General features: G+C 50.8%; 3 protein-coding genes across 13 annotated transcripts in view; 2 read left to right on the top strand and 1 right to left on the bottom strand.

Moving 5' to 3' along the window:
- Positions 1 to 4,279, top strand: part of GIGYF2 (GRB10 interacting GYF protein 2) — a 75,681-nt gene extending 71,402 nt beyond the window's left edge. For 7 of the 10 annotated variants that reach the window (XM_058030905.1, XM_058030904.1, XM_058030903.1 and 4 more), the window contains 2 exons: positions 69 to 216; positions 2,305 to 4,278. In XM_058030905.1, coding sequence (XP_057886888.1) covers positions 69 to 216; positions 2,305 to 2,372 — 216 coding nt within the window. In that variant the 3' untranslated portion in view covers positions 2,373 to 4,278. Of the gene's footprint in view, positions 1 to 68; positions 217 to 2,304 lie in introns of all 10 variants that reach the window. The other 3 variants (XM_058030906.1, XM_058030908.1, XM_058030909.1) reach the window with 3 other exon arrangements.
- Positions 4,280 to 6,065: 1,786 nt separating this feature from the next.
- On the top strand, positions 6,066 to 14,922 carry SNORC (secondary ossification center associated regulator of chondrocyte maturation). The gene is made up of 3 exons (XM_058031300.1): positions 6,066 to 6,294; positions 13,949 to 14,131; positions 14,813 to 14,922. The coding sequence occupies exons 1-3, from the start codon at positions 6,201 to 6,203 to the stop codon at positions 14,920 to 14,922; spliced, it is 387 nt and encodes a 128-aa protein (XP_057887283.1). The 5' UTR covers positions 6,066 to 6,200.
- Positions 14,923 to 15,388: 466 nt separating this feature from the next.
- The window catches only part of NGEF (neuronal guanine nucleotide exchange factor), a 37,257-nt gene continuing 29,424 nt past the window's right edge, over positions 15,389 to 23,221 (bottom strand). For both annotated transcript variants that reach the window (XM_058031555.1, XM_058031556.1), the window contains 5 exons: positions 22,884 to 23,047; positions 21,730 to 21,885; positions 19,178 to 19,257; positions 18,633 to 18,737; positions 15,389 to 18,012 (listed from right to left, as the gene is read on the bottom strand). In XM_058031555.1, the coding sequence (XP_057887538.1) occupies positions 17,840 to 18,012; positions 18,633 to 18,737; positions 19,178 to 19,257; positions 21,730 to 21,885; positions 22,884 to 23,047 (678 nt within the window). In that variant the 3' untranslated portion in view covers positions 15,389 to 17,839. The remainder of the gene's footprint in view (positions 18,013 to 18,632; positions 18,738 to 19,177; positions 19,258 to 21,729; positions 21,886 to 22,883; positions 23,048 to 23,221) is intronic.

The raw sequence follows: 23,221 nt of genomic DNA, 5'->3' as shown, positions 1-23,221 counted from the left end.
AATATTTTCTGTATAAATAAACCAGACTTCACTATGCTCTGTAATCTTGTTCCTAATTTGTTCTCTAGGATTCAGTGTGGGGGATGAACCACAGTTCGCTACATTCAGTCTTTCAGACCAATCAGAGCAACAACCAGCAGTCCAACTTTGAGGCTGTGCAGAGTGGGAAGAAAAAGAAGAAACAGAAAATGGTTCGAGCAGATCCCAGCTTGTTAGGTCTGTTTCAATTTTTAAAAATTAATGTTTAATTTGGTAGTGGTGGTTTGCTTTGGGGAATGTAGAAGATTCTTACTGACCTTAAATACTGAATTTGAGTAGAAAAGTTGGAATGTCTTTAGAATCTTTTCAATACTATTATTTATTTAATGATTTGAAAAATTCCGTATCAGTCTCATGGAAGATTTTGGTTGAACTTTCCCTCATGTAATGGCCTCTTTGATACTCTTTGGGTTATTACCTAGAAACCTCTTAAGTAGTTCAGGCATTTCAGTTAAATTCCCTTTTCTCCATTGAGTTGACCTATGGCTATTTTATTGCTTTAATGCTGATTTGTTCTTTGAAGAAAAGCACGTTTTCCTTCCTTTATGAGGCGCAGCTTTCTGAGGCTGCCTTTGCCTTGCCACCTTTTTCCAGAAGATAACCTCTACCCTAGTCAGAAGAGACAGCAAAGGTTGAAGTAGTCACAGATTTTCAGCTGGAGACCATGGAGATGATGACCTCATTAGCAGTCCTTTATTTATTTATTATGTTCTGTGTCTTAATTTTTATGAGGCTAGTTTTAACCAGCCCCTGTAGCACTTGATGGAAAAGTTTCTTTGAAGCAGTTTTTAAGGTACATGTGAGTGCATGGACACTGTGGGGTGACAGTTGTTGTGCTCATGTGGAATAAATGTCTGGGTTTGTGCCCTGTGTGACAGAGGGGAAACCAGGGCACTGCACTGGGCCAGGCTTTGTTGTGCTGCTTCTGCTGAGCCCAATTGCTGTAGAGCAGATGGGTATTGTCCACCTGAAGTCACTGCTTTTTTAAGGCTCTAGCAGAGCCCTGCCTTTGGTTTTTGTCTTTCTTTTATTTTTGGTCTCACCAAAGTCAGTACTTCAGCTAAATCAGTGATTTCTGCACTGGTGTGTATGGAACTTCTCAGTGGAATCCTGACTTATGCCACCTCAAGGTGCCCATCCACTGACTCTGATCTGGGTACTCAGTTGAATATATTAAAAAAACAACTCGTGTAATGTGAAGAAGAAATCATTAAATACAATTTAGAAGTTCCATCTGGAAGGGAAGTAGCCTGCGCAGCTTTTTAAAAACACATACACTCACTCTTTTACAAAATAATTTTAGATGCTTTTAGGCCACACTGCCACGTGAGGGAGCCAGAACAATTTTCCTAAACCTCCTGAACAGAGCATTTCTTGCCTCTCAAAGTGGAAGGCAGTTGGTTGTCTAGCACAGAGCAAACCAGGGTAACACTCTCAAACACTGAAGTTCAACTTTGTGTTTAGTAGCCTTACACAGGGGAACTTTCCCTGTTCTCATACTCCAGATGGGGCTTGTACACCCCTAAAAGGGGGATTTCAGTAGGAAAGCTGTATTTGATTTATTGGATTTGTTTCCTTGCTGAAAGTGTTTTCACTCTTCCTCACACTTTTCTCATGTGCATCATGTCCTCAATGCGTATGGCTAAAGGGTTGGGTAGAAGTTGGGATGCATCTTGAGCCACCTGCATGGCCCTGGATAACTTTGTACATTTTCACTTTGTACTCCTGAGATGGAAGTTTATAAAAAAGCATGGAAATAGATGTAATTGCTTCCAGATGTCATAGGTACATGCATTGAGACTTTAAAGGGTGAAAATGCTCACAACTCCTGAAGTGTGGGAGCATAATTCCGTGTGTGATTCCAAGTTCTCAGAATGCCCATTTCTTCCTCTCAGACCTTGTAAGTATGGTGTTGACAGCCACTTCAAGAGCCAGTTGATTTAAACACATTCCCTTTTGAGATGTTGCAGAGCCATGTTGCCACCATGTGTAGATGTGCCTTCTACTAGCTCTTCAGGTGACATCTTTTAAATGGAACTTGAAAAGTCTTCTGATCTGGTTTTAAAGACCAAGTGATGCTTGTCTAAATATACAGTTGATTATCTTTAGTTTATTAAGGAAAAAATCAGTCATTTTGGATGACTGCATCTGTAGTACCCCTACATTCACTTTCTCTTACACATGGGACTGCATTCAACAGATGTTTTGTATCAAGTACACTATGCCACAGCCAGATTTATAACACCAGTTCTTCTTGGTTCACAGGGTTTTCAGTGAATGCTTCATCAGAGCGGCTCAATATGGGAGAAATAGAGACTTTGGAAGACTACTGAGCATGTGCAAATCAACTGGCTTTTCCTGCATCTGTTAACCATGGATTCTCCGTTTGGACACCATACTCTCCACCTTGTGTTGTTCTTTGCCTCGCAGTGAATCACAGGATCAATCATCTCAGGCTGCTTCCTCTGGCCCCAGCAAACCCTTTCTGCCCAGGACTGCACAGGCGTTGTTCTACTGTCAGCCCACTCGAGTGGACTTTGCTCAGAGTCCCGGGAGGGTGGGAATCAGGCTTTGTTCACAACAAGGCTGAATTGGGCAGCAAGCTTTCACTGTGCTGTGATTCATTCTGCTGACATACCTGGAAAAAAAAAAATCAATTGGGATTCTGCAAAGCATTGCTTCCTTCTCCTGGTTACTCTTACCACATCCAACACGTGCAGTCATATGGAGAGAGAGAGAGAGAGAGATTGAGAGAGAGTTTGTGGTTAACAGATGTTGGTCAAAACCAAAATGCCACACAGATACTGACTTGGCTGCTCCATCAGGGCAAGAGGTGCTCTCCTGGCCAGGAGTTGCATTCATAAGCTACCCTTAGAAACTGGCAACAGGAGAGGGGCGGTAGTGGGCACAGTTTAGCTTGGGTTGGTTTGAAGTTGCACACCCCCTGCCAGCCCTTCTCAGCACATAATTTTTGGAGGGAAAGCTCGAGTCTGTCTTCATTAGGTGGTGATGCTGAAGCTGGTGGAGTTCCCGTCGGCATTCTCCAGCCTTCCTGGACAAGTGGGGACTTCTGCTCTGGAAAAAGGGGGGTGGCATCTCTTCTTTCAGGCTGAATTTACCCCATAAGTGCTACCTTCAGAGGGTTAGGACCAGTTTATTTTGAGCTCTTTTCCTGCAAATTTGTCTCGTTTAAGAGACAGTGGGATCTTTACAGTGTGGATCTGTAGTCTCTGGAGAGGGTGGACCCTGGCTTTCAGAGACGTGCCAGCAGCCTCAGCTGGCTGTCACTTGAAGCAGTGCTTAGGTATCGAGCAGAGATGCCCTTTCGTCATGGAGAGAGACACTGGAGGACGAAGCTTTGTGCAATGATGGCCCTGCTTATCTTCTACACCTTAAAAGTACTTCATGCACCTTCACTGGGATCCATAACCTCTAAGTGTTTATGGAGTCATAACCTTCCTCTCTCACCGAAAGATTAACACCACCTTCCCTGCTCCACGAACCCACCCACCCACCCCACACACACCACAAAGGACAGAGAAGGAAAACTGCCAAATGCACTTAGTTTGACCCCCTGGTCCCATCTCCCGTCCCCAGAGGGGTGTAACCTGCGAAGGGAGATATGCTGCAGTTCTGGTGGAGTTGTATAAAGGTGTCTGTTATTCTGTCATCACTGCCTAAAGAAAACAGTTTGAGTTGCTCAAGAGCAGTTTGGCTTTGGATTTTATTTTGTTTGGTTTATTCATTTTTTGGGGTCACCTTCCCCTCCTCCTCCTCTCTCTTCCCCCGTCCCCAAACATGTACAGTAACTATACAGAGACTGCTGCAGACTTGTATATAGTTTTTGGATCTGATAGCATGGAGAGACTTGGAACTGTTGCAAATCTGGTCTCCCTGTCTCCTTTGCTTTGTAAATTCATAAAAGGGGGAAGAGGGGTAGTTAAAATGTTTACAAAACTTTAAACTCCCTCTGAACTTTTGCCAGTGTGGGGGGGAAAAAAAAGAGAGAACTTAAATAAAACCTGGTTGTATTATATCTGAGAGAAAACTTTCTGCTTGCTTTTGTCAAAGCTGAGTATTGAGATAATTCCTGGTGCTAAAACCCACCCAAACTCGACTTGCATCAGTTTTCATCAAGAAACAACAAGCAAATACACAGGATGTGGAACAACAGCTGCTGCTTTATTTCTTCCCTGGTGAGGAATACTGGTTGGTTTTTCTACTTGATAATTTTAGAGTTCAAATAAACACCAGTAAGTTGATATTGGAAATTTCTAACAAGAAAGCTTTAATTTTCCTCTGCTGTCTGTAGAGAAACGTGTGCATTCATGCTGGTGCTGTTTATGCAGGGGAGATCAAGCCATGGCTGGTTTGCTCTTAACACAAACACTTGGCCACGGAGCCTCCTTTGCCAGTCGGTGCCCACCCCGTGCACTCCAGTGCACTGCCCTAAATAAGGTGTTTTATTTCTCCCCTCAGCCTAAAGTCCACATGGAAACCATGGAAGTTTCTCTTTTTAGACTTAGTTTCCTTTTTTGATACTTGTTTTTGTGTGGAAAATCCCAGTAAAGGTAATGGTAAATGTCCTGCCATTCACCTGACCGTGGACAACAAGTATGCTGAGGCCTAACTTACACAGTAGGCTTGCATGATGTTCAGCTGATATCTGAGACAACAGCTGATGCTTAGGCTGATAACCTGACTTTGTTTTAATATCTTCTCTTTTTAGCATATAAGGTGTGTGGTTCGTAATTGCTTTCTGGTTTTTTAGGGTGTGATCTAATTTCTGCAAGCTAATTTTGGACTGCTCTACACCCTGTTACAAGTACACTAAAGTGTGTTAGCTTTGAGCTCGGCAGGAAAGGAACAGCTTCTCGATTACTAAATGAAAATGCAGAAATGCAAGCAGGGAAAATGTGCAATAATTTGTCAAACTTCGAGGACCTCACTTGGCTCCTGGGAGTTTGTAGATAATGGAGCAGTGGGGAAGATAACACTGTTCATAATACTGAAATACTCTGGTTTCTGTGTTTCTATGAAGGTAAGGTGGTGGCATGTGCAGATTGTGCTCTCAGGTGACTGCATTGCCACCTTCTGTGACAAACAGGGCCCTTTTCTGTAGCAAGAGTCATTTGGATCAGTAGGGATGGGGAAAACAGGGGCTCCAAAAAGCAAAGCAATTGCTGCAAAAAAACCTGAATCTGAAATTTAAGACTTAAATACTTGTGTCATATTTTCGGAGCATAAAGAACTGACATTGGAGGTGTTTATGTATTCATTACATGATGGGAAACCATGAAGTATTCATCATCATACCAGCTCCAAAATAATAATGAAACTACTATTGTGACAATCAGCTGGAGTGTTCCCCTTTTTATACACCTCATCCATTCGCTATTCTTTGTTGCTGCAAATGTGATTTGAAGCAAACCTGGGTTTTCTGTGCTGTGAACTGTCCTGAGCCCCTGAGGCAGGCAGGGACAGGGTGGCAGAGGCTGGCAGGAGGAGGTGGTGCCTGAGGAGCCGGGATCTGAGGAGGATGCTGGCATTGCCTGCCAAAGGCGACTCTCCTGGAACGCTCGGAGCCTTTCACAGCAGTTCTGAGACCACCCATGGCTCCCAGGCCAGCTCTGTAAGTATTCCACCCAGGAACAAGGATGCCATGGAGCTGCTCTGGCTCTGTGTCAGAGCATTTTAGCCTCAGAAGATTGAGGCCCTTGTTGTTTGCTCTCCCCACCCTGCAATGCCCTGCCACCCTGCACAGTGAGGGAGCCCCAATGGCTCCTGTGTTATTTCCTGTGCCTTGGGATGGCCAACCCCAGGGAAGGCATTCCAGGAGCATCCTCGTGGCCTCTGGGAAGGGCTCAGCAACAGCTGCTTGTGTGTGCACTGACCTGGCAGGGTCCTGATCGCTCTGCTTGGCTGCCTATGGGGTTTTAGGCACAAGTTTGGGAGGGTGGAGCTGCCTTTGGGAGGAGGTGTGCCCCTGGAGCCAGAGAGAGAGAGGCTCTGCTGGGCTTTGCACTCTCTCTGCACAGCTGCTCTTGTGAAGGACTTTTTTTGTTTTTTTGGTTTTTTTTACCTGACTGAACAGAATTTTTATTATACCAGTGAAATTTCTGAGTTGTTTGTGCTTTGAAGAGTTTTAAGGATTCCTGCTGATGTTTTTCCTGAGGGAAGCCATGCCCTACCACAGAGTCCTTCACCTGGTCCTGCTAACGCTGTGCAGCATCCCGGTCCCTGCTGTGCTGGCAGGTAAGGAACTTTGTTTGCATTTAAAACCCAAAAGTTTGGGAGATCCTTTCCTACACTGCCCTCTCTCTTCTCCCTTCTCTGAAAACATCCCTAAATATGTGTTGAATTATAAATGATTAAGGGAAACTAGCTTTGGTGGCTGCTGGTGAGCAAGAATATATTTTCAGTGGAGAAAATCCTTTAACTTTACCTAAGCAGAATGGCAGTAGCACCTATTGTGAGCATTGGTGGGACAGGCTGTCCCTCAGCTTTTAATAGCAGGAAGAAGTTACAGGTATGGAAAGAAACATTTTTCTTTGGCTAAAGCGTGTGTGCCAATTCCTGGTTCCTTCTGTGTTCTCTACTGCAGCAGAGCACAGCAGCTGCTTTAGGCAGAACCAGGGAAGTGTCCATGAAAACCCCAGTCCAAAGCCAAGGTGTGCATCCTTATGGACTTGCTTGCAGTGAGGTGATGGGAAGAAGAATGGGAGAGATGCCTGTTCTGTAAGGCACTGTTTCTCTGGGGATTGTTATTAATTTCAGCTTTACCTGCTCCTGCCTTCAGCAGAGCTGTGTTGGCTGCAGGGAGCTGGGGGCACAGCTTCAAAGGCTGCAGGTCTGAGGTGGGTTTTACAGCTGGGAAAAAATTGACTTCCAAACCCCCTGCACTGATGGGCTCTGAGTGTACAGGTGGAAACTCTTATGGGGAATTGCTTCCCCCAAAGCCTTTCCCTCAAAGCAGTGGAGGCAAGGCTGAAGAGATGGCTGGGGCCAAGATAACAGTCACAGCATTTGTTTTCCTGGATTTCTGTCCTGCCTTCCAAGACCTGGAGCAATGTTGTTTTGCAGTTCTCTCACAGTTTCTTCTGAGCATCTTGCCTCACAGGGAGATCTGGCCAGCTGTCTAGCAGATCAAATTATGGAATTCTTTTTAAAGGAGCTTTCATATGGGTAGGGAAATTCACCACTGTGCTTGGCTGGAACATCTGTGGGTGGAGGAGCACAATTAGTGCAGCTGGTATCTTCTCCTTCTAGGACACCTTCTTTGAAGGGAAACCTTCAAAGTAACTAAGAAATGAGCACTAAAAAGTGGATACTTTCCTTCTCAAACCATGAACTTTTTTTTGTGCAGTGGAACATTAATCATTTTAGCACAGTTTCAGTTTGTGCCTTGCTGTTGCTCTCAGAAGCACTGACCATGCTCTTTCCCTGTACCAGGTAAGATTTTTTTCTTAATCATTAGCAGTATTTCACTCTGCAGGAAGTGATTGATTTCCAGTGAGAATTCAATCTGCTTCCTCTCCAAGCTAGAATCTCTTCTATGCTGTTTTAAATTTTCAATATTTGGTCCCTTTGCTCTGGCCCCTCTCCTTGCCAGCTTTTCCATGTGCTTGCTCTGGCATTGCAGCTGTGGTTTGTGCCTGGTGCTGCCTCCCTGTGTCCCTTTGTTCCTGTGATGCACTCCCAAGTTTTACTTGATCCTTATACTGGGTGAGTTGTGCTCATGCAATGAGGTTTGAAGGGCTTTGTACTGAGGAGTGCAACATTCAGATGTTAGGGTGTAGGAGAGATTCTGTGCTTTCTCTGCAATGCTTCAGAGATGTAAGGCCTCTAACAGGTTGTTCCCTGCCCCCTCAGAGAGGACAGGAGGAAGCCACCCCAGGAGCAGAATGATTCTCCACTGCATGGAGAGTTCCTGCCCCCAGTACAGGTGCTTTGAGGAGCAGTGGAACTTTTTCTGCCTTTACTCCATTAGAAAAGGAAATTTCCGGCCTGGTGCAGACAAAGAGGGAAAGGGCACACAGACAGCCCTCTGGCCTCAGCACCTACACACACACTGCCTTTCTGTAAACAAGTTTGCTCAGTATCCATCAGAACCACAGCTCTGCCTTGCTGCACACAGGAGCTCCTGGCCTTGCCCTCCACAGGCTGCCCTTTGTGCTGCTGCTGAAGGGCTCCTTTCAGCCCAGCCCTGGCCCTGTGCCTGCCGTGGCCACCTGGGGCTGGACAGCCCCTTGCTGGCCTCAGGGTTCACCAGCCCCTGCCCTTTCATCTCAGCACTCTGAGTGTCCCCAGCAGAGCCCTGCAGAGTGAGCAGGAGCAGCTCTGCCTTGGAGAGGGCTGACCATGGGTCATGTAGCCCCCAGGCCCAGGATGAGTCTCCTCTCCCTGTTGGCTGCTTCTCACTGGTCTGATTTCCTGGACAGCATGGTCAGGGCTCTGCAACTGTGAAAGTGTGAACTTCTCCAAGTTACTGAGCTCTTTCCAATATAACATTTTGTCAAAGATGGGGAGGCAGCCAAGCACATCTTTAACTCCCTTACACATCATCTGGGTGCAACAGGAAACAGCCAGTTCAAGGAGGTCTGAGAAACCTCAGCCTTCTCCACTTCCTCTTTTTCAAATACAAGTGGCAGGTAGGCCTAGAGCACAGGAAGAACTGATTGTTTATTTCCTATCAGCAAACACAGTTTCAACTCCTGTAATGGATTCAGAGCCCCAAATGAGCTGCAAGTTAGTGCAAAGCCTTTGCAAGGCATTGGCTCCTGAACCATGTGTTAAACTCACATGTGGGCTCCTCAGCTTGTTTTGAGCTAATGTGGAAATATGTTTGACTGCAGTAGCACATCAGAATGAGTCTGGGGGGAAAAAAGCAACAGAGCACACACTAAAGGAAGAGACACAGGAAAACACCTTGACCAAGAACATCTTTCTGTAGCAGCTTGTGTGTCTTTTTTTTCAACTACAGGAGAAACAAAATTAGGAAACTTTTTAAAGCTCAAGTTCTAGAACAGGGATAGCAGTAAATAGGTTTTGTTTGGCAGATTTCAGGAAAAGATGTAGTTGTTCCAACAGATCTGTCCACACTTGAACCAGGACTTGAGCCATTACTCAACCTTGCTTTGCTCCAACACTCCTTACAGATTTCTGATATTGGTATTGGCTCCTGAATAAGGAGCTGGTTGGAGGTGGACAGTGAGGATGATGAAGTGCTGAAGTCAGCTTGTGTGAAGAAGACTATTGGCCAGTGGCAAGTAACCTTCAGGGACAATGATGTGATCTGGCCACGTCTGTCTGCCTTAAAGTCTCACAGCTGCCTTTGGGGAGGGTCTGGTTCCTTCAGATTTGGTTGGCATCCCCTGGGGCTGTCACTTACAGACACTTCCAGTCTTACCTTTCAGTCACTGAGTACCTGGGGCACTGGCCACCACATCACTGTGCTGGCAGCTCACCCCACCTTCTTTCTAAGCATGGAAATAGCACTTTTGTCAAGCTGCATTTGCCATCATCCCCTCTGGATCTCTCTATGGCCCATGTGTCTGGAGTTCCACTGGCCCCTGCCATCACTTGGAAAACTCATTGTATTTCTTGTATTTCTTCATGGTAACTGATCTTTTCTTCCCATTTCCTCACCTCAGTTATAACTTACCTGTGCTGGAGAGAGGAAGAAGACAGTGCAGTAGAGAGATTTCCCTAAAATAAGACCATCTGTAGTATTAACATGTGGGAAGGAAGAGCTGCCATCATCCACCTGGCCTTCTACAAAACGCTCTAATAAATTTAGTCCATTTTGTCCAGTTCCATCTCCAGTAAAATGCCAATAAGATTATTGCATGTTGTTCTTCTAAGTGTTCTCCAACTTTATTTCTCATGACAAGGCTTTTACTGTTAGTCTGAAAGCAGCAGTTGCCCTCAGCTTGTGTTTCAGTGCTGAGACAGAGTTAATGCAGGGGAAGAGCTCATTTGTGCCAGGGCCTGGAGGCTTTCCTCCCTCTGGGGCAGCTGGCACTGAGGCCCAGAGCCTGGCAGTGGTGGGTGACTCGTGTGCCTCAGCAGCCTGGCAGCCCCTCCATGTGCCCCTGGCTGCCCCTGCAGGGCAAGTAAACCATGTGAGTGTGCCACAGGAGTGTTCTAGAGGACTGGTCCTGGACTGATGGCAGCACAGCTAATGCTTTCTCCCAGATATTAAACATCTGGTCTTGTGATGGATGATGTATTTTCAGTGTGTTTTCTTGCTTCTTTATTTCTCCAAAGTTCTTGGGTGAACAGGAGTACAAGCCATGCAGTACTTTACTGTGGTATTTAGTTTCCAGCTCTTGGTTGCTCTCCCTCCCTGGAGATGGCAGCGTGTTTAGGTGTTTTTACATGCTAAGTTAAGATTGCTGTTTCTTGCCCCATGGCCATGGAGCTTCCCTTCAACCTGCCCTTTCCTTGGGAAGGGCTGCTGCCAGCTCCAGAGCTGTCACTGAGGCATTTGTTGAGGTTCACAGGCCACATCCCCCTCATCACAGTCAGAGTGAGAGTGACAGTGTGGGCAGGAAGGCCTGGCCATGCTGGTGCTGCTTTCTCTGCAGATCATGTTTAGATCCTGGTGTCCTGCTCATGCACAGAATAACTGAGCCTGGGAAGAGCAGGACTTGTGGTGGTCACCCAAAACATCAGGTGCAGAGCAGAGAACTGAACTTCCTGAGCTGGGTCCCCTGCCTGTAGATAGAATCTCTCCAGATTCTATCCAACAGATGACTGGAAAAGGTCCTTGTGTCTCACTTGGAGACATAAGGCCTTACTAATAGTGTGCACGTGTTGGGGTTTGGTACCTGACACAAACTCTCCTTCCCATCACTTTTCTTGCTTTTACCAGGGGACTGAAACGGGATTGTGGCATTTGATGTTGGTCCATTAGAGATCTGCCACTCCCAGCCACCAGCTGTGTGGGTGACACTCACTGGGACTGTCAGGGAAGCAGGTGTGAAACCTCTGCTTGTTAAAGGAACCTGCTGCATGCATGGGGATAGTTGGATGGGTGCTTGGGCTTCTCAGCCAGAGGAGTGGAGGCACGTGAAGACACGAGCCTTTAGGTTAGGAGGGAAAATCCAAGGAGAGGCGTGGGGAGAACAGTGCTGGTTATGAGCAGATGTTCTCCCAGGCTGCAGCAATGGGTTCTGGAGGAACCTGCCTCTTGCTTTGTGTTCCCCCTCTGTGTGCCCACAGCAGGGCCCTTGGCACCTGCTCCAGCAGCACTGAGGGGCAGGAGCTGAGAAGGGGACCAGCAGTGAGCCCTGGCTCCTGGGGAGGCTCAGCTGCAGGTATTTCACTCAGTGTGTGTGCAGGAATCTGCTGCTGCCTCTGAGCTCACAACTGTTCCCGAGGCAGCAGACCTGACTGAAAGGGGTTGTGTTTCCCTGGGCTGAAGTGCCAGTAGGGTAAAACCACAAGAACTTGGGACAGCAAATGCATGTTAAGCACATTCTGCCTTTTCTGTGTGGGCAAACTGAAAAGTGTGTGTCAGTTGGATGGGGGGAATTAACAAAATACATATCCAGCAGCCATCCAAGTTTTTATAAATCACAGTGATCATAAATGAATTAGACTGTTTCCTCTGTATTTGGCTATCAAAAATGAGCTCTGTGCCCTGAAAAATTTCTGGCAGCTCTCTTTAAGCAGGAATTAGATGCATGGAGAACAGGAGAGACTATCTGGCACCTCTGGGTCTGGTGGCACCCGTGGGACCTTTGCACTATGGTTAGAAGAGATAGTGCTCCCTCCTCTTCCCTCTGAGAGCAGGGATGGGGAAGACCCAGCCCAGGTCATACAGTCTCCCTGGATGGTGCCTGCATCTGTTACAGATCATCTGAGATAACACCAGTCCCTGGTCACACACAAGGCAGACGTGCAGCTCTGGGGAAAAAAAAGTTCTTGGGAAAGGAGGCAACACTGTCCTCCAGCTTTGTGTTCCTCTGCCAGGTGGGGACAGTGGCAGTGTTGGTTCTGGTCTGGGGGGTGTTGACAGAGTCAGAAAGGTCATGGCTGGAGTGTGGCTCTTCTGTGTGGAGTTTTTCCCTTACAAAAGCAGCCTGGAACCAGGGCTTCCAAAGTATTCCATATGTTTGGTCTGTTCCTAAACCAACAGCTTCCCGTGCCACTGTTGGCAGCTCAATAGCCCAGCTCTGCTCAGTTCTCTCCTGTGTTAACTAGCTTTTCTCACTGAATTCTTATTTCCTCTTGTTCCATTCTCTGGCTGTGACACCATGGGATTTAAAGTAGAGAGATCCACTGGAAATGGCACTTTATGGAAGAGCCATGGGATGGAATACGAGTCTTCAGCTCCACTGGCTGGTTTTGCAGCACAGGTTGGGAAGGGCCCTGCAAAGGCTTGGGTGTTTGTGGGGAGCTCTTGTGGAACACAAACCTGTGTGCATGTACAGGGGAGCAGAGATGCCACCTCTGGTGCAGAGCCCAAGTGTGTGAGGGCACGGTGTTCTCTCTACACCCAGCTTTGCCTGGGTTCCTGCCTGGGTCTCGCTGGCACAGGCTGCACACTGGAACTTGTCTCTGTTGATGCTCATTGGGCCAGGGTTAAACCTGGCAATTGTCTTGCTGGATACCCTGTAGCTTTTCTGCCTGTAGAAAGAGCTTTCAAAACTTTCTAGAACTGTGTTCCCAAGATTGTGGAATAGCTCTGGTGATGGTGGGAGCTACTCTGATGCAAACCCTACAGTAAATTCTCAATGGGTTTGTACCCTCAGGAAAGCTGAGTGTTTTGGCCCTCCCTGTTCCAGGGAGGGATCTTAAGGGAGAACAAAGTGTGATGCAGCCCATTAATGAGGATTCTTTGCTCTCCCCCCACAGCACCTTCTGTCCACAGGAGGCAAGGAGGGCTCCAGGCACTTGGGGCTGGTAGTGCCAAGATGTGCTGCTGCCATCTCTCTCCACAGAGAGCCTGGGACAAGTCTTCAAGTGCCCCTGGTACACCAAGGTTCATATGCCAGGGTTGGGGTGCCCTGGGATACCTCAGTGCCTTGCCCCAGGGAGCCTGGGCTGTTTGCTCCAGCTCTTGACTCCCTGTTCCCCAGTCCTGATAACCATTGTGTCAGTTCAGCCCTGGCAGTGAATGTTGTTCGTTTTTCTCCCCCCTGCTTTTTTCCCCATCCCCGTGCAACATTCCCAGTGGTTTCTGCAGGGAGCTGTGGAATGTCTCCTGCTCCTGCCAGAGCCCACCTGAACAAGGCTGGGCATTGACAGGGAGTGCTTGCTGAGCCACACACAGGGAGGGCTCTCTGGCTTGGTCTCTGACCCACGGCAGGAAGGAATAACAGGAGACGAGTGGTAACATTAAACAGAAGCCAGCCTGCCTTTCATCTCCCCGGTGTGGCGGGGGTGCAGCAGGGGGAAGTCGAGGCTCTGGGGTCCTGTCTAGGGGAGCCATGTCCTGTGCTGTGCCAGCACCTCCAGCATCCTGCACTGCATGGGCTGGTGGTGCAGGACAAAAGGGCCCTGAGATGCTGTGAATTTGGCCAGCACAGGTGGCCCGGTGGCCTCTGCCTGTTGGCAGGGTGACAGCCCTTCCCAGCCCAGTCCCAAGGGCATCCATGAGTAAAGCAGCTGTGGATGTTCATGTGGGGCCTGTCTGTGCACGAGCAGAGGCTGCAGGGTGTCAGGGCACTCTGTGTTGTCCCGTGTGTGCTGTGAGCACGCTAGGCTGCCACAGAAGCACATTGCCTGCTCTGGGTATGGCTGTTCAGCAGAGGTGGTGTGCCCTCGGAGGAGGGCTCTGCCGTACCGGGTTTCTCAGCCCTCAGGGCACCTGGCAGAAGCCCAGGGACCCGCAGAGCTGTGGTTGTCACAAGTAGCCTGACCGGGCCCCCCATGCCCGTGGGTGCTTGTTTTCCCGCAGAGTACCCGCAGGACGCGGTCCCCACCCTCTGGAACGAGCCGCCCGAGCTGCCCTCTGGAGCCGGTCCCTTCGACGCTGCCACTGCCACCGCCCGGCTGTCGGATGCCACTGCCTTCCCCCCGTACACCTCCGAGCTGGAGCCCGAGGACACCACCCACCTGCACCGGCTGGACACCGGGGACGGTGAGTGACTGCCACAGGCACCGCCCGCGGCTCCCTCCCGCGGCAGCCTGGGATGTCCTCACGGATTTGCTCCCTGTGGGACTGTCACCTCCCGGGAGGGGTTAAAGCCACACTGCTGGGGAGGGGAAGGTTGCCCTTATTGCCTGCTCATGGAAACTTCCCTGCTGAAAAACTTTTGCTGTGGAGCTCTTGCCAGCTCCAAGATGGCTTCTTCCTGCCCCATGACCTGTCATGGCAGGAACCTGCCCTGAAAAGAAAACTGCCCTGAGTGTAGGTAGGGCTGTGCAGGACAGAGTGTGCCGGGAGCTCCCTGGACAGGGAGCACGAGTGCCTTTCCTGGCTTGTGGCTCCTGACTGACAGCAAGCACCAGCTGAGATCTGGTCCTGCTGCAAGCAAAGCAACTCTCCCAGTGTGTGAGCAGGAAAGCTGGGCATCACTGACCCACTTTGTGGCAACTGTCCTTGTCACTGGGAGCTGGCTGAGGTGGTGGTGGCTGGCTACAGCCCCCTGCCCAAAGGTGCACAGGATGACACCTGGGACATGGCCAGTGCAGGGAGCTCTGGGACAGGAGTGTGGCCTGATGCCTGGGGACATGCTGGGTGTGGAGTGATCCTTGCAGTCCTTCCCATCTGTGCCCCACTGTCTCTGCTGACCTCGTGCCCTTTCCTCTCTTCCTGCAGGCTCACTGGGACCTGGGGCTATTGGTGCCATTGTCATCGCCTCCCTCCTGGGTACGTCTGTGCTTGTGGCCTTGGTCGTCATCACACTGAGAAAGTTCTCGGCCTCCTGAACTCAATAAAACATTTTTCTGTTACACAACCAGCCTGTCTGCAGCCCTTGGCTGCTCCTGAACTGTCTGCCTGGGGCCCTGGGAGAAATGGTGCCAAGGATAAAGCACTGCAGGCCCTGTGCTGGGCAGCCATGCGTCGAGTGCTCATTGCCCTTGGTGTGTGTGTTATCTCCTGGGTGGCACAGATCTGGCAGGGCCTTTCAACCCCACTCAGGAAGAACCTGTGGCAGAGTGTGGCTTTGAGCAGGGAGCTCAAAAGAATCTTTCTGGGTCTAGTCTGGGTGATGGTAACAGTGTTGGGCATCATCCTGCACAGCTTTCCTAGGAAAGGGCTGTTCATGGGTGTAAGCCACCCCAAGTTCATGTGCAACCCCATTCTGACCCACTGCATTTGGGCCAGTTGCACCAGAGGGGACAGGGGAGGAGACCAGTGATGAGCCTGGGGGAGGAAGGACACACACAAGTGTTTTGGCACTGGCTTGCTCAGCTACATTTTATCACACGGAAAAACCAGACAACAAGAAGTTCCCCTCAGTTCACTGAGGCAGCCTGGCAAGGGCTGGGGGGCTCCAGCCTGTGCTTGTGGGCCCCAGGCCTGGCCTGTACAACACTGGAGATCACTGAGATGGAGGCGTGCAGGGCTGGGTCTGAGGAAATAACACTGGATGCCATTCAGTGGAAATGGCACAGCCTGTGCCTGGGGTCCGGAGTCCTGTGGAATCGCAGCAGAGCAGGAGGGGCTGGAGCAATCCCAGGGCTTGGTGGTGAGGGATGGATGGCACAGCAGCACTGAGCCCCTCTCCCTGGAGCAGTGCAGTGAGGAGCTGGAATCCTGGCTGTAGCCAGCTGGTGAAACATCCAATGGGCAAGGGAGCATCTCTGTGCTGTGAGTAACATGCCAGGTAGGCACGTGGGGCTGCAGGCCTGGGGCTGGGCTGCCTGGGCCACAAAGCTGGATGCTGTGGGATGTGGTGATTTCTCAGGTAATTTTAAGGAATTCCTAGAGCTGGAGCTCCTCTGGGGTTTGCACTAGTGAATTTGTGGCTGTTGCAAGGTTTGAATCCTGAGCTGGAGATTTGGTTGACTCAGAAAGATGACTGTGGGGTGCTGCTGGAGGGACCTGGCTTGGGGTGTCCCCATTAAATCGGCTCAATGCAGCAGACTGGAGGCTGCAAGTCTTCCTGGCCCAGCCCTGAGGCTGGGCAGTGACTGGGAACCACAGGCTGGTATGAACTTCCCACAGGTGGCCAAGGCAGCACAGCCCTGCTGGCTGTTGGCACATGCTAATGTGGTACCACTGATCTGGGCCTGAGTGAAGAATGCCTTCTTTCCCCTTCGCTGCTGTGGCTTCCACCACTTTGGTCCTGGGTGCTGGCTCTGGGCTGGCTGGCCCAAGGCTGTGGTGTCAGCAGGGACAGCCCTGGAATCCATCTCAGCTGTGTTCAGCCTCCAACTGCACACACCATGTTGTCCAAAGAGCAGTTCTGTAGCCTCCCTTCACAGCTTCCAAGCATCCTGCTTTCTCCCCACGTTCCTGCTGGCCTGGCTGTGCTCCTCCTGTCCATGCCCGTGGCCCCTGTGTGGCTCTGTTGGCAGCTGCTCTCCATCCCCTCTCTGAGCACAACCATGGCACAGCCAAAGCATCAATCAGCACAGGCTACAATGCCTGGAAGACAATCCTTTGTCATGTTACAGAAAGGTGCCAAATAATTCATTCCCTAATGGATGCTGGCCACAACTTGGGCCCAGCTTGTGGCTGAGAGGCTCTCAGCCACATGTGCAACTGTTGAACAAGGGGTGGCTGCTGTGGGTCTGTCCCCCACGCTGCTCTCAGTGCTGTGCCCAGGGCTTCATGTGTTGCTCAGTGCCACAGCTGGAAGGAGTGATGAGCTGGCTCTGCTGGCCACAAGACTTGCATATATACATGGAGGTGAGCCTGTACAGGGAGGCTGTGGGGGTGGGTTACAAGCATGCAGGCAGCAGTTGCTGGGCCTCCCAGAGCATGTAGGACAGCAGCTCCCAGCTAAGGTCACTCACCTGCTGTGGGGCTGCTGGTGTTCGTGTGGTGGGCGAGCTGCTGCTGGCACAGCCACCCCTGCTGTGGCCTCAGTAGCAGAGCGTAGCAAAGACCACAAGTGCACGATCAACCAGGAAAAGGACATGATGCTGGGGTTCTGCAGTGGCCCTGCAGAACGAGGGAGGCTGTGGTAGAGGGGGCTGAGCCACGGGACAGTGTCCAGATGTGCTTTGAGGTTGTCAGGCAGGCAAAGACATGGGTTAGGGCTTGCAAGGCTGGGCTGCTGCTGGAGAAGAGCTGAGTGTGGAGCACTGCAGAGCATTTGATTGGAAGCAGATTGAAGGTCTGCCTGTGGGAATGAGCCCAGCAGCTTCACAGCAGGACTAGGGCAGTGGAGTTCCTGAGGCTCATCCAGTTGTCAGTGAGCTCTGAGATAGTTGAGACTGCTGCTTGACTGCAGTTCTGCCCCTGTGAGATGCTGGGTTCAGAGCGCTCCAGACTTAGAAGGTAGCAATGAGCTGTTAATGCTTAAACCGGGTGATATCAATTGCTCGTGTTTGTGGCCACTGCCCCTCCCAAGCAGCCTGAGCCAGCCCAAGCCAGCACATGTGGCTCACTTGGCCAGCACCTGGTGGCCTTCGGGCAGTGTCCGCTGAGCTCATGCTCTTTGGGGCTTTACAGAACACTTGGAAAAGGGTTATTTACAGTTTAAAGCGCTGATCTCCAGGAAAGGACCAGTGCTTCCAGAGGGCCTAGGAATGACAGTCTGTTCATGGGTCTGTGTGCCTCGTCCTGTGCACCAGGTCCCCCACAATGTCCCACAGCTGCCACCTCCTCCCAGCTGGCAGCCTCTGTCTTCTGTCTCTCTGAGGCACTCCAGATGCTTGGGGATGCCGGTGGTCACTGGCGGTTTCTGCTGCCCAGTTTTCTTCTCTGACTGTCATCTGACTTGTGCACCCGGAAACATTCCTTCAGGTTCTGGGCTCGGATTTTGGGGTTCAGGATCTCCTCCCCCATAGAACTGGGGAACCAGCCCCTCTCCTGGTCATGAAGACGTTCCCCAAATATCCAGCCTGAGTATAGACAGACACAGGCGTAAGTGAGGAAGGACTGGGCCTTGCTTCTGCACTGGGACAGCTGTGCTGGAAAGAGCCATTGGAGCTGGCAGAGCTTTCTACTCAAAACCTGTGCTGGAGCACACCCAGGTTGTCCATCCTGCAAGGAGGCCATCTCACCTGAGCAGCATCATGTGAGGACAACTGGCTCAAAGGATGCCAGCAGAAAGCAGGAACTGCTGCCACCAAGTGCCCTCAGCTGTCCCTGGAGCCACAGGAGTGGTCCCCAGCAGACATCCAATGTGACAGACCACCAGCTACAAGAGTACCCAAGAGAGCAGGACCACGTGGCTGTGAAGCATCATGAAGGTAAGAATACCACTGGCTTCTATCTGAAGTGGCTGTGCTAGTTCTACCATGGCCCATAGCTGGTGCTGGGAGGCTGTGCCAGTGTTGTCACAACTTAGGCAGCCTGGATTGGCTATTAGGAGAAGGCAGTAACTTCCTTCTCTGGCTGTGATGCTGATGCCAGAGCCTCTCCCTGGCTGGAGGGAGAAACTCACAACTACCTGCCTGCAGCAAAGCCCATCCTCCCACAGTGACTCCCAGCCCATCCCCATCCCATCCCGTGCCCATACCATCATCTGTCTTGTCCAGGATGTTGAGAACATCAGCCAGTTCTAAGGAGAGCTCATCAGGCTGCTGGGCCACGTACGGGTGGACACACTGGATCTGTGGGCAGTCTGCCAAGAGACAGGGCAAGAGTGAGGGATGGACTGGGATGGAGCCCCTTGAAGAACAGCACAGACTGGGTGGCTGTAGCCCCATGAGCTCTGCACATGGTGCCTCTGATCTTGTAAGGGCCTCTGGGGAAGCCAGGGAGTGCCCCAGCCAAAGGTAGCGGGGAAGCAACTCTTGGGAAGGGACCGGGTTCATGTCACCACCACCATGCTAGCCATGGGCAGCCTGGAAGGGAGGAAAGTGCTGGTGTAGCCCAGCCCAGGTTGGAGGGGTTAAGGTCAGGGCCAGGCCCAGGACAAGCCAGAGACAAAAGGAGGGGAGCTCAGGGAGAGGGTTCAGCTTTGGCATAGGTCCCAGGTATGTGGCTGCACTGAGATCAGGCAGAATAAGGTGTCCTGGGGTAGGGGTGAAGAGCTCCCAGCTCCCATGCTGTGTCTCTTACCAACAAGTCTGGATGTAAATGAAACAAATTTGGTTCTCCGGTTTGGGGCTAGTGAAATCATCCAGCGCTTCATTTCACTCCTGGATAGGGGAGACAAACCAAAGCTGTGAACATGCAAGAGTTGTAAGGGCCCTAGTTCTCCTGCCCAGCCAGTTCTGGACTTCATGTTCCTCCTCCCAGCCTTTTCCTGCCTGCCCCTCCAGGGTCCTGGGTGCAGTGGTGATGCTGAGCCCCACTGCTGCACACCCTGGTTGGGATGTCACACGTGACACACTGCTCTGGGCCCTGCTGCACAGCCCTGGCTGTCCCCCACAGGCAGCACGGTCCCTCTCTGGGGAGGGTCCCTCTGCTGGCATTGCTGTCAAGAGCCAGCAGCCAGATGGGGGCCTGGCACTCTCTGAGAAATAGCAAGCAAAGGCGGCTCCTGGCTGGACTGCTCAACAGGAGCAGTTTTTCTGGGAGATAAGCAGTTACTGGAACCATTTATTCCCACAACCGCTGTGTAGGAACATTTAAAGGGCAGAGCTGATTAATTCCCTTGCAGAAGAGCACTGCAGCACACCAAAGGTACCACTTGCTTGGCAACAAGACCTTGTTGGAGCCTGAAGTGAACAGCATGCTGCAAAATCTGGACCTGCAGTTGGGAGGGTGAAGATCTCACAAATGCTGGAGAAGACCCAGGCTTGGCTCCCCTCAGGCTTCCCTCAGCCTCATGAGGAAATGGGGCAGTTCACCTTCACAGGCTCCAGCTCCTGCCTGGAGGACCAGCTGTGCTTCCATCTGAGAGTTTTCTACCTTCTCAGGTGGTTTTAAAGCCTGAGCTTGACAAACATGAAAAGCCATGGGAGTGCCTTCAGGAAGGAGAGGGGCCTAAAAGGGGGATGTAAAGGACAAGTGCTGGCAGGTTGATCTGTAGGGTTGGGAATACTTTATACTTCAGGTATGAAGAACAATGCCAAGGACCAGGGGAAGCACCTGCAGGTCACATCACATGAAGATGTGGGACAAGGGCCTTGGTCCCAGAGGAGCTATAACATGTAGAGGTCAAACCCAGAGTCCTGCCATGCTTGTGGCCCTGTCTGCATGCTGGGCCTGCACACAGATCCTTACAGGGCTCCATGGATCTGCCCACAGTGCCCAGCTCCCCTCAGCCTGCAAGGAGCCCACCCACACTGCAGTTCTATCGGTGCAACTGGTTGTGTCCAAATAAAGTGTCAGCTCCTGGCAGAGCCCACCCAGGGCATGAGCTGCAAGTTGCTACTGAGCAGCATTGTTGCAAGAGCTGCAAGAGCTGTAGAAGAGATGCAGAAGTCTCTGTTTGGCTCCCACTTATTTCTTCTAACTGTTTAGTTTTCCAGTCTGTGCCCAGTACTATCTCCATCATTCCTGCATCTCTGAAACAGCAGCCTTCAGCAGTTGGTATGTCACATTTCAGTGCTCAAGACCTGTTGGCAAACCATGTTCTGGATCACATACCACCTAGAAGATGGGACAGGATGCAGAGCATGGACCTGAGACTGCCTCCCCTGAGCTGAGCAAATGCTGGCCTGGTTTATCATTTGCTGCACAGCCAAGCCTCACAGACGTCACACATGCGCTTGCCCTGCATAGTGTGAGTGACATCTCTATTTTCAGTGCAGCAGAGCTGCAGCCATATGTCTGGGGAGAAGGTGCAACTGCTCACTGTGCTGGGGGCTCGTTATCCTGGTGCTGATGCTGTGGTGGTGGTGAGGGGCAGTCAGGGTGCAACCCTGGTGTTCATTTAGGAATATGGATGATGAACAGCAGCCTGCTGATAGCAGACAACATCAGCCTGGGGATGTGCATTGTCTCTAGGAGCTGTTTAGCTGGTGGCTAGAAAATGTGGGCCTGGTAAAGCTTGGGTCAGTGAGAAAGCCATACCCTGTGCTCCAAAACAACTGGGTCAGTGCTAGTACAGCTGAATCATTTGCCCAGCCTGAGCTTGTTGGAGCCTGAAGTGAAAAATCAGTGAGCCAGAAAATCTGTATCCTGGGAGACAAGGAGGCCCTGAGCTGCAGAAGGGCTGCACAAGACTGGCACTGGCTGTGGAGACACAGAGGAAGTAGCCTTTTCTCCCACCTTCCCCCACTAACAGGAGACACTTTACTCCACAGGGCGGGTCAGGCATGGCCATGATTCTTGTGAGTCAGTGGAGCCTCTGGAGTGTGTGAGTGTATATCCTGCTTGGTTTTACTTTCTGAACATGCTGCAGTCTATAAATCAGCTGGGGCCTGGTGCCTGGGCTGATTTCTGATCTCTCTGTCCCAGAACAGGGACTGCCTGTCGGTCCACCTCCCCAGAGGCCTCAAATACACGTACAGGAGAGAAACCTGCCTAGGTGACCAGTAGCCTTGGGGCTTTCAGTAGCCTCAGGGGAATTATGCTGGGCAGAGAGGTTGGTAGGGCCAGCTCAGCTGCAGCAATGGGATCCCCCCCTGCCCATCCCTGGAAAGCCTGGACATCTGGTCCCCATGAAGGCAGGATGTAGGGAGAGAGCACTGCTGAGTGATAGCAGGGTGACTGGTACTCACTGGGATGATGCCTTCAGCATGTAGCTGGCCTCCCGGTCATCTGCGTTCTCTAGCAGCCTCAAGATGAAGACATTGGCCAAACTCTGCCCCTGATCTTCTAACTCCTCCACCCGAAGAAGCCCTCGGGGAGCAGAGTCAAACACTTGGTACTTGTCCCTGGGAGAGGTAAGAGAGATTAGGAAAAGCTGTGTTTATTGCAGGAAACTTTTAGTTCAGCCACCCAGAATTATACTGTGGACACAGACCAGAAATTGCTGCATGGAGGAGAAAAGGTGTCCTGCTGTGGGATGGGATGAGCGTGTGGCTATAAAAACCCACTGCAAAGCAAGGAACCCTCTCTGTACTCTGCCCTGGGCAGCCCTCATGGCCTGGAACAAGTTGCTTGCTCTGTCTGAGCTCCCCACGTCCAAAACACAGATGGCGCTCCCTCAAAGGGGATTGTGAGGCTTAATTCATTCCTATTTATGAAGTGCCTCTGTGTTTTCTGGATACAAGTTGCCACAGAAGCAAAACATTTCCCAGCGTACAGACACCGCGGCGACACGTTCATTAGGAACAGTGGAGGGGCAAGATGCTCCCTACCAGTGGGTCTAATCATGCCACAAAGGGCGTGCTGTTCTCTGCTGCTGTGTTTCACCAGTGTCTGCTTGCACAAGACACAGTCCTCAGCACAACAACATCCTCCTCAGGCAGGTTACACCATGTCAAATAGAAGCACTGGCCTCGGGTCAAAATTTATACCCCTCCCTGCTACTCTGACTTTCTAGTCGGCTTTTTTAGAGCTGTAACTGACTAAATCTGAGCTGTTCTTCAGGAAGCGATGAGTCAAAAATCACTTCTTGACAGTGTAACTCACCAGCCAATGTAACTCAGTTCCACCCTGCAGAAACTGCTGGATGCATAGTCACCCTGCTGCCCTGGGATCTGTTTAACTCCTGTTGGCCATGAATTTTCAGCTGGAGAGAGCTGTGCCACCCATGAAGAGTCAGCTGTGCTCAAAGGTATGGTGACTACTGGAGGGAGGTGTACGTGTCAGGCCAAGGGATGTGCCTGTGCCTGAGGGACAGGATGGGGTCACAGCATGACAGGTTGGATAAAACTGGGGCAATAGAACTAATGAAGTATCCTGTGTACCACCTGAATTTTGCACTCACCCTGGAATTTGCCGGCAAATCACCAGCAGATCGTTGAAAAGGAACAGATAGATTTCTCTGAAGAGTTTCTTGGTGCGAAGAGTTCGTGACGTCTTTGGACCATTCATTTGCTGCAGTTCCCCCTGCTTCAGCAGCCAGCGGGAGTGAGAGATGATGGGTACAGACTAGAAGGGAGGAAAAGATGGCAAAGTTTAGGAACTTTGGATTCAAGTAGTTATGATGCTGAAAGCACCAAGAGATGCAAAAGGAAGGGTGGTGAACTCCCATCACCACAACTTGCACTGCAGAGGCTGGAGCAGAGCTGCAAGGAGAGGGCAGTGTGCTCTGCCATCCACACA

This window comes from Melospiza georgiana, chromosome 10, assembly GCF_028018845.1.
Source record: "Melospiza georgiana isolate bMelGeo1 chromosome 10, bMelGeo1.pri, whole genome shotgun sequence".
Taxonomy (NCBI): Eukaryota; Metazoa; Chordata; class Aves; order Passeriformes; family Passerellidae; genus Melospiza; species Melospiza georgiana.
This window is presented reverse-complemented; position numbering and strand designations above follow the sequence as displayed.